A 12,307-nucleotide genomic window follows, 5' to 3' on the forward strand; every position below is an offset into this window, starting at 1 on the left:
ACCATCATTTTCAAATCGAAATGGTTTTGAGTGATGACGGGACGTGTTCTATGTCGAATTCGTAAACTTGGCAGATGGAGTAAACAAAAGCCAGGTAGAAAAATGGAAACAAAATTTCTGCCCAAATTTTTATTCTCTTTACCTCGTGACGGTGGAATAGACTAATCCAACGAGAGGCCCTGTTAGCCAAGAGAGTTGGAAGTAGCACCTTACCTTAAAACTTAAAGAAGTTAAATAGTTCGATAACTAAAAGGCACATCACTTGGCAGAATTGATAGAAACATACCCAACCTCCCTCCCGGAACAGAATGAGGTAAAATGAACCGAGAAAGTTGGCAGCGCAACCGATTCTTTAAGAAATTATTTCTTTCATATCCCCAAGAATTTAAAGGAATTTGATTGCATTTGAGAAGAGCCGAGCATTCAAACTTGGAGGAACTCAAAGAAGTGAGCAGCATTGGATGGGTTATCTTATATACTTCCATCTGTTGTGATCAATGCACTACAGGATATAGAGATCGATATTTCCAAAGCGTGGCTTCGTTAGTAATTCGCGAGTTGCAATCAATTGTCTTTTTAACAATGTTAAAAAAAAAAAAAAAAAAAGGATTCAACTGATACATTTACCAACATGGTTGATGTTCATATTTATCTCTCCCCTAGCATAAATTGGAAAAATCACTAGGGTGACAAAGGAACACCCATCAACTTCGCAGCAGCAGAGTTTGCGGTGGACAATATCGCAGGAAATGGTCAGAATGTAGAACATAAACCAGCGACTGATCAAAATTATTCATACTAAAATAGGACACGTAGCCACTGGTTGCTGTCAGAAAAGCGCAAGCTGGCAACATCGCTTGATACAGGATACTATTCAACGGACACCTCTTTAGTTGGGAGAATCCTGTACTGCTTGCTTTTTCATCTCATCCAGTGCCTTGAACCAGACAATTCTCTGTCTACACCAGCCCCTTCACCAGCAAGTTTCTGAATTCGTGATGAGAATTCTCCAGTCTGCAAGAACCAGGAAAAATATGAAGGGAGTTAGGGAGAACAGTTAGATTCACAAAAAGAAAAAGGTAGACAATATGGTCCCACCAAGGTCAATGATCTAGGTACAAACAATCGGGCCTGGACTGTTAAAATTGATGGTGACATCATGCTGACCAGTGGTGACATCATGCTGACCAGTGGGATGTACGACCATTGCTTGCAACTCCAGGTTAAAGATCAAAAGATCAACAGAATATCAAGTATGGGATAATTTGGAAGAGAAATGGGAAGTTAGAATAAGATTTAAAGGTTTATGCACTAATATTTGAGAATAATGTAGAAGAAACAGAAAATGGACAAACTGACCTTCTCGTCAATCCACATGAGTGCACTCAACTGATTGTTCAGAATCCGCACAACTGCATCTATGGGTGTCATACCATCAGCCTCAAGTTCGCCACCCTAGAGTAAACAAACATCAGATTTTGCATTAATAAAATACAGCAACATCAAAGAATTGAAAACACAATCTCATACCTGACTTGCATTCAGTGTCTGGATTATAGATTTGATTTGCTCTGCCATCTGTTCCATTTCCTTTTCCACAAACTCAGCCTGCTCAAACCTAAAAATTACAATAATCGGTCAAATACCCACATAAAAGGATATTTGAGAAGATAAACATGTCTATATCAGATACACCAAATCGTCAAACAAAAATTGCAAAAGCCATAATATTCTGGGGTACCATAGATGGGACAGAATGACAAGATTGCAGACTCAAGGCAGCTCTAATGAACTAAAAAGGAATCTCAAGGTAGCATGATGAGAAAACCAAATGGAAGATATCCTGCCCACAACAAATTTACAAGGTACATAACATTGCCACGTGGAATACATGACTGCTTCACCTGTAAACTTTCCATGAGTAAAACTGAAATTCACTAGTGCATAAAAATCTTATATTCCAAAAGTATCCAAGGATTGATTAACAGGTTCGAACAAAGACTCATTCTATCACCAATTTACACTGTGCTTCTACCTGAAGCATAGGGTGATAGGGTCACCTTTAGACAGGACTTATGATATTTAGCTTTAAGAATAATATCTCCAGGACCTTTAGCCAACATGAGGCAAATTTATTCCCCAAAATAACTAGCTGGGAGACTACATCATTCTCAACCAGAAAACAAATAGACGCTCACAGTTACCAAAATTTTCTCAATTTAACAACCAAAAAAAAGGCTTTTCCTGTCCAGAAGAAAAGCCATTTTAACATAACCATGCAGCTTCTATGAGATTTGCTGGCTTACTTAGGTGCATTCTGTGGTTGCAGTAATGAAAATTTATGTGAAAAGAATTATGTGAAATTGGGAACATATTGCAGAGCTAGTTTAGACACCAGAGACCAGAAGAAAACCATATACCATAATGATTGATAATTTAAAGTTAAGATTTCTCAGCTTTTCTTATTTTCCAAAAGATAAAACTTCCATCTGATATGCATTTGTACAACATAAATGTGTTCTTGACACATTATATCTATCAGCCGAAGGAATGCTTCTATTATGTGCTAAGGTGCATTTATTTAAAATTTTAAACCAATATTGAAACCATAAACCACGAGGTACACTAACAGAAAATAAGTGACATAAGTTTGGCCCTTAATCTTCTTTTCCCTAAAAAATTAAGATGTGAGAGAATAACTTAAATCAGCATAACCTTTTTGGCTATTTAAGTAAACCCCAAGAGAGTTTCTCCTCAATATAGGTGAAAAAACCCTTACTGGTCCAGTTACCTTTACTAACATAAGCAGATGAGGTTGACACAACAAAACAAAAAAAATGCTTACATTGAGTCCCTTGTAGAAGCCACATCATCTTCAAGCAAACCACGTTCATCTTTGTAAATGCGTTCAGCCTCTTCTTCCATGCTTTGTAAAGCTTTATCAACCTATGATACAGGAGAAGTATCTAAATAAGAAGAGAACCAACAAGGCTGTTCTCACCCACAATGGCTGCATTAATATAACCAAGGCAAACCGGTTCTGAACCCTGCAGGAGTTTCCATCTCCCTGGCTTGTAACACCTACTGGCCATTATACTAAGAGAGAAGCAAATTATTTTTGAATTGCACATTACTACTCATCGAATCATACCCGTGTTCTAGATTGTCTTAATTAAAGGGTAGTAGTGTTCTTCCTATCAGGCATCAGAAAGGCCCTTCAGTATCCGTAGTAAATATACAGACAAATAACTTGTCAGTGTAAATGAGAAGCTTAGATAAATATATGCATTGATTTTCATTAGCTATGTATAATGTCATACATGAACAACAACATGCATGCGCAGGAGCGTTTTCTGTGTATCAACTAAACGTGCTAGCTTCATATGGAAACCTTCAGGTCATTACTTTTTGTTGGCTCTCCATATTCAGTAAATCTTCCTTTGCTGATCTTGTGCTAACTTCAAACCACACAAGGACACCCTCCATCCCTCCTCCCACACATGTATATAAGAAAAGAGCATATCCATAATTTTCACTTATAGTCAACAAAGCCATAGCAATTTTCCTTTGGACCGAGTCTTAATATGCATTTGCTAGATCCACTTCAATATTATGATCTTAATTGAACAAACCAATAATTCGATCTGCTTTAATATCTATACAGTGTGTTTCAATAAGAAAATGTAAAACTAAGTCCAACTAAAACACATGATAGCATTATCTATTGGAGAATCTACTCCACTCAGAGATACATTGAACATAAGACATATGATCTGGTCATCAGAGGTATGCTCAACATAAGATGGGATAGTATATGCAAGTAAGAGAGAGAGAGAAAGAGAGAGGCTGTTTGCCTCTCTAGAAAATTAATCATGACAGCGACGCACTTATGGAGCTTGATACCTTCCAGGATTTCAATCATAGCCACAAATATCGTTCCTGGGCTTTTACTGATGAAGTTTTTCTTGGCTTTTTATCAGCAAAGTTGTTTTTCGGGAGAAAATCTTGGAGTTTTTAAAAAAAAAAATCAAAATGTTAGGTAAAAATACAGAAATAAAAAAATAATAAGACAAAAATGACAAAATAAGTAGTGTATGGCATCTAGGAGGTCAAGTTAAATACCTAAAACAAGAGGAAATAAAATAATGAAACAAAAGCTGGAAAAAATAAAAACAGCAAATGAAATTAAAATAAATGAAAATTCGCGATAAAGGAATTTTGACATTTTTTCAAAATATCACGACATTTTTCCCTTTTTTCATTTTCATCATTGTCTTTGTTAATAGCGCGATATTGTCGAAAAGATCACGACATTTGTGGCTATTCTTTCAACAAAACCAACCCAATCCCATTAAAATATTGGGTAAAGAGTGAATAAAGAGCAACTATAATTTTGGTAATGTGTTTCATATGTTAGTTCTGATCAACCCTCCTGTCCTCTCAAACTACTGGTTAAACAATCTTACCCTACTTATCTTGGTTTGCATCCCATACAATAGGAGATATCAAACAAAGCAAGATGAGAACATGGTTGTTCAATGAAGATTTCTTCATATATAACCACAATATACGCAAACAAGTCAAGATTCTTTTCGCCCCCAACATTCTCTAGAAGGGAAGTCCTTCAAAAGAACCAAGTGCTTCAATAACAATAGCCACTGAAAATCTGATGTTTGTAAGGACATTGTACTAATAAATTTAGAATTTCTGAACTGCTAAGCTTAAATGCCATCAGCCACCAAATGTGAACTTTGACAGTTCTACACAAGTCTTCTAAAAGAATGAAAGTGGTCTTCCAACATATAGTTAGCTCACAAATTTTATTTTTATTTTTTTAGTGGGGCAATAGACAACATGTCCAGAAGCTCCCTTTACCTGACCTGATGTCATCAAAGCATCAATGAGGTACTCTAAAGGAAGGAAGACTGTGATAAAATCAAGCATTCTTAACATGCAATTTCTCCCACAAATTTGCTAAATGCAGATGACAACATGAAAGCCACAACACACTCAAAGGTAGATTAAATGAAAAAGTTGTAAACCTCTTGCTGATGTGTTTCGATCAATTCTAGTTGGTTCTCCAGATAGCTCTGAGTCTCAACCACTTTGGCAACCTCCGCCTGAGAAGGAAAGAGATTACCAAATTAAATTAGAGACAATCAAAGTACTGAACATTGGGATACCATACCCATTGCATAAGGAAAGAAACCATTCTGGAGGCCAGGACAATTCAACGACTCTTGAACTTTGAGATTAGAACTGCATCTCAAGCAAGTTCATCATCAGTCACACCACAGATAATTTTTTATTTTCCATACACAGATAAGTTTAAGATTTTCTAAATCTTTCATGCTGAATCTCAATGAGTCTGAGAACATCTTGCTTAGGCCCTTCAGGGAGCCAATATCTAGGAGATAACAAGCATTTTGACCACTTAACTTCTTGGCATATTCATGAAAAACACAAAGAATCAGAGTTTGAAGGGTGATGAACATAAAACCTAAAACATATAGATGGTACTCCAATAATTACGTTCTAACTTCTAAATGATACCCCTAAAAATATATACTCCTAATTCCAAAAAATCTGGTCAAAACTACTTTTCTTTCAAAAGGTTCCTTCTTTGTGTAATCAAATGAGAAAAACAGAACACTACTTTTCTTTCAAAGTCTGTCTAATTTTCAAAAAAGTAAGCATTGGAGAGTATAGACTATATCTCTAACTCATATACAAAACAATATATGCATTAAATCCAGACGGAAAATAACTTGTCGACCACAAATACACCCATACTAGAACCTAGGAATTCAGAGACAGGGCTTGGAATAGACGCTTGTTAAATAATTGAGATGGTGCCATAACCAGATGTTGAATAGATACAAGGATTTCTAGGAGGAAAATCCACTCATGGATAGGCATTTAATACTCTAACTCAAAAGCAAATTCCATGAATAAACTGCAGATCTTTTATTTTTTACAAACCTCAAAAGAAAAATAGACAGACAAAGAAAAATAAGCAGCAGAACATTGAAAACTCCGACCTCAAGTCTAATAAGCACACTCCGATTCTGCAAAATTCTCCTGTCCCAATCAGCTATAGCAGCAGCCTGCTTCCTAAACTTGTTAGTTTGCTCCTGTAATTCTGAGTTCCAATCTTTCACAATCTGCAATAATTGATCATTATACAACCTAAGTTGTGAAATAGGAGCAGATAAAACTTAATTTTTCCTTTTAGGTTCTTTGATATTGGATACATGATACTAGCATAATGTAGTTTCATCTGCATGATATGAAACAATTATACAACAGTATCCCATATTACAAGAATATGACACTTTTCAAGATAACCACATTCAACTGTCCAGGCTCAGCAAAGACACTGAATAACACTAAGCGAATTAATGGTGGTATGAAGCACACTTCAGTTAAACCAAAAATACACTAAGAGGTCAGCTCAAGCTTGACTTAGCACTATAAGATATGTGCAAAGTTCAAGCCTCACACAGGACCTGAGCTCTAGTTGAATTTTAGTCTATATAAGTACACCAAAAAATGACAACTGCTGTTACATGAAGAAAATATATACAAGATCAGGCATCCTTTGCCTCATCCAGTAATACCAAATAGTTAATTGAACTAGTATCAATAACAAAAGCACCAACATGCAAAGGTCAAAATTTTGCTTAAGCACTGAAGTGTTGGACATTATCTTCTCAAGATAACCCCAACCCGATATATCCACAGTCAGACATTGCTAGCTACAAGAGTAGCCAAGCTGCCTAGCAAGAGATTAGATATTCAAAGATAACTGAATCGGTACTCATAAAACCCATGCACACCAAGCATGTCGTATGAGATACTGGTAGAGTTCTTGTCTTAAAAAATTCAAACAGCATCAGATATTTAGGAAATACATCTTACACACTTGATAGACTTGTATAGCTAACAGCTGACAGAAGCAACTTGTTCTTATGGAAACGTAGATGAATAGTAAGCACGACCTCTTAATATCTTTTCATGTAAATGACAACAAAAGTACTAAAGAAACATACTTCCCATTGAGAACATAGACATTTCTACATGATTCCTAATCTAGTTCTGTATAACTGAAATATACATTTCTGACTATGAGTCATTCATTGGTATCTTCGATGCCAAACATATTTTAACACACTTCTCAGAAACTAGTACCAAAACTGTCTAGAAAAAATAGCAGCTTTTTACAATTCCAACATAATTACTCACTATGCAATTCAGGTAGACAAAACTCCAAATTTATCATACTTTCAAGGACCAGTATTAGCATGTGATACATGTACCACTATCTGTACCCACTTTTAGCAACAAAGAGTGTGATCTCCAAGTAGCCATTTTTCCAGGGACAAAAGATACGTTGTGTATGAAAACTGTAGATATTGCTGATCTTGGTTATTCATGAGTTTCATGTCCAATCTTCAAAGTTCAAACTGAGTTTAGGTCATTCCTCATGTGATGCACACAGCAATATGAACCACACAAATGGTATTGTTACCATTTGGAAATGCAGTGATGCCAGTAGACTAAAGTGAATGCTTGTGGTGGCATTTCATCTTTTTTAGTGAAACCAAGGAGTAACCCAATCTGTTTTCTTCGTTTTCACATTCCCAAAACAATTCACCCTCTGCATTTTCATTTATAATGAGGTACCTAGCCGAAACTATAGAAAGTTCTTCAGACTTAAATTTGAAACGAGGCTTAAAAAATAGTGTTGAATTGAAGGGATAAATAAAAAGGATAAAGCAGGAAGGACTCCCAGATATTAAACAGATGCTATCTTTAAATGGTGACCGATAAATAAAATATTACCTCTTCAACAGTTTTACCAGTGATTTCAGATGGCAATTTAGGAGTTGGAGTTGGAGTTGGAGTTGGAGTTGGAGTTGAAGTTGGAGCAACTGTAGAAGTCACCATTCTGAAGTCACAAAAGAATAAAAGCAAATCAATAAAGCATCACGACTAAAATGTCCAAGTAAAAACTGAAAAAACAAAGAAATAAATTAAACTGTAAAAAGCTAACCCGCTGCTGCTGCTTGCACTGGAAGCAGATGTCTGGGCAGGAGCCGATGCACCAGTAAAACTGAACTTTGTTCCAGTTTCAGATGTTGTCCCTGCTAGTGTTGATCCAAGAACTCCTGGAGAATATGTTAAATGCCTCATAGGTCCAAACATCAACCAGATTTCATCGTCAAAATATTTGCATGAATCATAACAACCACAATCTCCAGGCACCAAGAAAAATGACTCATCTAATGTGTCCTAGAAACAGAGTGAATTCAAAGTGCATATCAACGAGGGACAAACAATTATCATAAGGCATGTCAAAACAGACAATTCCCATCATGTCAAGACATATGAACCAAAAGTTGCATTCTATAAGATGTTGAGAAAATGATATTTATCGTAGGAAGACCATCATGTACTGACAAACGATAATCTAACAGTTGGTTAAGTGCTAGATTCCAATATTTCGTCGGTAAACAAGTCATCAAACACTTCAGGAGAACCTACTTGCCAAAGAGCACCATAACAGTGTAATCAATAAAAAAAAATAAAAGGAATAAAATGAAAGTAAACCCTCGAATTCTTCAATCGAGATGGTGAGCGATAACAAAACAGTCATTCCGCAACACCGACTCACCAAACGTAGGAGCTGAGGTGGTTGACAGAGTGGACGAAGCTGGTGCTTTGCTAGCAAGAGAGAAGCTTGGAAATGCACTAGTTGCGGAGGACGAAGCAGCAGAATTTGAGAAGCCAGTGAAGGCATTCGTCGTGGTAGACGCAGCAGTAGCTGTAGATAAGCGGGGGAATGCACTAACAGTAGCACTGGACGCGGCAGAGACGGATGGAGTAGCAGTGGCAGCAGTCGTGATGGTAGTGGCGACAACTGAAGAAGAGGTGGAAGGAGTGGAAGATGCCACATTTGAAGCAGTTGAAGCAGCAGCGGTAGGAGGCGTAAATGCACCAAACGATGAAGAAAACGCAGGAGCTGATGATGGCGTAGCAGTTGATGAAGTAACGGGTGTGGCAGTTGGTGCAGGCGTCGCCAGCGATAACGGCTGTGAGGAAGTAGTGCTACCAAAAAGAGGTTTCCCCACCCCAAATCCTGCTGTCGAGGGTGCAGAAGAGGAGCTTAAACTGCTGAAGCCAAATGCTGATTGAGCGGACGAAGATGCCGAAGGAGTCCCAAAGGGAATACCGGTACTTGAAACGGCTGCTGACTTTGAAGACGACGATAATCCTGCTCCAGAAGAAGCAGCAGCAAACGAAGAAAAGATCGATGCTGAAGATGTGGATGAAGTAGAAGCAGAGCTCGTTGAGGCCAAAGAAAATGCGGGCGAGGAAGACGCTGGAGCAGAAGCGGAGCTTCCGAATCCCTTAGGAAACAATGAAGAGCCCCCAAAGGAGAACGACGAGGAAGAAGTCGAAGAACTGGAAGGAAATGCAGACGGCTGAGAAGAAGCTGATGAGGCGGCCGAAGAGGAAGCGGAAGAAGAAGAGCCAAAGAGCGAGAAAGCAGGAGAGGTTGCACCGGATGAGGAGGATGAAGAGAGTCCGAAAGGGGAAGATGAAGCAGCACCCGCTGTCTGGAACGGAGAGGAGAAAGACGAAGCGGAGGACGAGGAACCCGCGGGAGCAGACGGCGCCCCAAAAGCAGGAGTAAACGCCACCCCAAAACCAGGAGAAGACGTCGCCCCAAAAGCGGGAGCGGACATAGGAGAGGCAAAACCTGCGGAGAAAGAGGCCGACGGCGCCATCGATAAGAGCGGCTTCGGCGCAGCAGAGAACTGCGAAGCACCGAAGGGAGAAGACGACGCGGTGGTGGTGGACGACGACGATGCGCCGAATAAGCTAGGGCTCGATCCGAAAGATAAAGGAGAAGGGGAAGATGAGGAAGCGGGGGGAGTCAAGGACAAGGGAGAAGACAACGCAGAGGTTCCAAAGGCAAAAGAAGGGGCGGACGGTTGGCAAGTAGCAGCTGAGGAGGATGCCAAGGAGGCGAATGGGGAAGAGGGGGAGGGGGAGGGGGAGGTGAAAGAAGAGGGGTTGAAGGTGAATCCCTGAGGCTGAGAAGAGGGGGCGGCGGAAGAAGCGGCGGCGGAGGACGAAGAAGCGAAGGAGAAAGCGAAGGTGGAGGGAGACGAGGCCATCCTGCGGCTTCCTCTCTCTTCTTTCCTCTGCGCAGCAGCAGGTGCAGAAGAAGGGGATGAGAGGGAAAGGCAGGGGCGCGGGGTTTTGGTGGGGGAAGCTTTGGATCTAACTTACGAAAAAAATATAAAAAACCTCCTAATTTTCACCAAAATAACAAATAACCTCTTACTTTTTAAAAGTTAACAAATGGACCCTCAAATTTTTAAATAAATTCTCAAAAAAATCGAAATGAACGGAAAAGGTTAATTTTGAAATGAAATGACAAAATCGCCCTTCCACTTCCAGTGGCGAGAACATAAAATTTACAAACGAGATTTATAATGTATTGGACAAGAAGAACATGGAAAGCAGTTAGTTTTAGTGTTGTGAATAAACATAAAATTATGTTATTTCTTAAAACTAGTAAGCCCATGGAATAGTGCATCTCTAGCATGTGCTGCGCTCCCTCACCCTCTTCCATTGCCCATGTTAATTTCTTGCTCTCTCTTTCTCTCTCTCTACCATTGCACTTCATCTACACATGTTGCACATCCTATCTATCAGTATGACATGAAACTCTCTCTCTCTCTCTCTCTCTCTCTCTCTCTATATATATATATATATATATATATATATATATATATATATAGATATAAAAGATGATTCAAATCAAAGATTTTATAGCTAGGATAATATATATATATATAATATTAAATGGTACTTGCTAGATTCTGCATTGCAATGTTATGATATAGTTAAAGGGTGTTTGACAACAGGAACACTGTTTCTTAGTTTCATGTTCTAATGAACTGAAGATAGCTAAGTTCTTTCTTTCTTTTGGATAATTTGTCTCTTGCTAGAAGTTTTTGCTTTATCCCTTTGTTGTTTGCAGCTGCAAGTGTAGAAGCTGGAAAATAGACAAATAACAAATCACCATTTAACTTTTGGAATATAGCAATTGGTCTCCTAATAAAAAGAAAAAACACAATAAAATGCCTTACTAACAGTGATGGGAAATGTTATAGTTGAAGCAAAATGACAAAATTACCCTTTTACTGCTAATGACCTTCCATTTTCTCAACAACCTGCGATTTGGCCTCTTCATCATCTAACTCATAGCAGGGTATAAGAAGGCCCATTACATGAAATGTTGTTATTACTAAAAATTAAGCTTGGGCAACGGCCGGCCCTGCCCGACACCCGAAACTCGGGCTCGGTCCAATAATTAAAACCTAAGCCCAAGCTTGGCCCGGGCTCGGTCCGATTAAATTAAAAATATATATATTTTTAATATAAAATAATATAAATATGATTAATTGTAATAAAATGTTATAATTATATATATATATATTAATACAAAATATCGGGCCCACCAAGCTTAATCAAAAGTTAACAATGGTAAAATTCTTGTTATGGCAATCACTTATGCATCTGAAGCAGGTTATATGTCAAGGTGAATAGGAGGTTGCACATTTTCTAGTCCCCTCAATACCCTCACGTAAGCAAAATATATATATATATATATATATATATATATATATATATATATATATATATATAGTGTCTGGTGTGAGAGAAAAGTGCAGCCATTCATTGTTTAATGACAATCTATTGGCAGCATGTATTTTCTTAGAGATCGAATTGCATGCATGAGGTGTGCACACAACAAATATACACTCCAGCAAAAAAAAGGGGGGGTTGGGGTATTTTTTTATTTTTTTATGAATGTATGTACATTTTAGACTTTTATCTTTTTTATTATCTTCTTTTCATTCTTCTGTTATCATCTCAATCTTTTTCAAAAGGACTATATTCCATTTCACTCAAACCAAATTCTCAATTGTTTCATTCGAATTTAATTCTGAACCCTAAGCCCAACCCTAGACCCAAAACAAACTTGCATATCATTACCAAAGTCCAATTCATGACTAGTCTATCTAAAACAAATCTCTAGACCCATGTTTGAGTCCAAACGAGATATTCAAATTCAAAATCAAACTTTGGACGCGAGATTCAAACACGAAATCTAACTCTCGAATCCAAATTAAATCTAAAACCAAAGTCTAGATCCAAATCGATAATTAATTTATCAGGGCCATTTTGGTCATTACATACCCATGCACATGCACTGAAGGATATG

At 38.0% G+C, this 12,307-nt stretch overlaps 1 protein-coding gene across 1 annotated transcript; it reads right to left on the reverse strand.

The window, feature by feature from the left end:
• Positions 1-448: 448 nt before the first annotated feature.
• Positions 449-10,262, reverse strand: LOC116254431 (nuclear pore complex protein NUP62). Its single transcript, XM_031629817.2, has 9 exons — positions 8,678-10,262; positions 8,057-8,171; positions 7,846-7,951; positions 6,042-6,164; positions 5,043-5,120; positions 2,846-2,946; positions 1,531-1,618; positions 1,360-1,455; positions 449-1,014 (listed from the first exon to the last, which is right to left on the reverse strand). The coding sequence occupies exons 1-9, from the start codon at positions 10,185-10,187 to the stop codon at positions 922-924; spliced, it is 2,310 nt and encodes a 769-aa protein (XP_031485677.1). The 5' UTR covers positions 10,188-10,262; the 3' UTR covers positions 449-921.
• Between the last annotated feature and the right edge of the window lie 2,045 nt (positions 10,263-12,307).

This window comes from Nymphaea colorata, chromosome 5 (genome assembly GCF_008831285.2).
Source record: "Nymphaea colorata isolate Beijing-Zhang1983 chromosome 5, ASM883128v2, whole genome shotgun sequence".
NCBI classification, from domain to species: domain Eukaryota; kingdom Viridiplantae; phylum Streptophyta; class Magnoliopsida; order Nymphaeales; family Nymphaeaceae; genus Nymphaea; species Nymphaea colorata.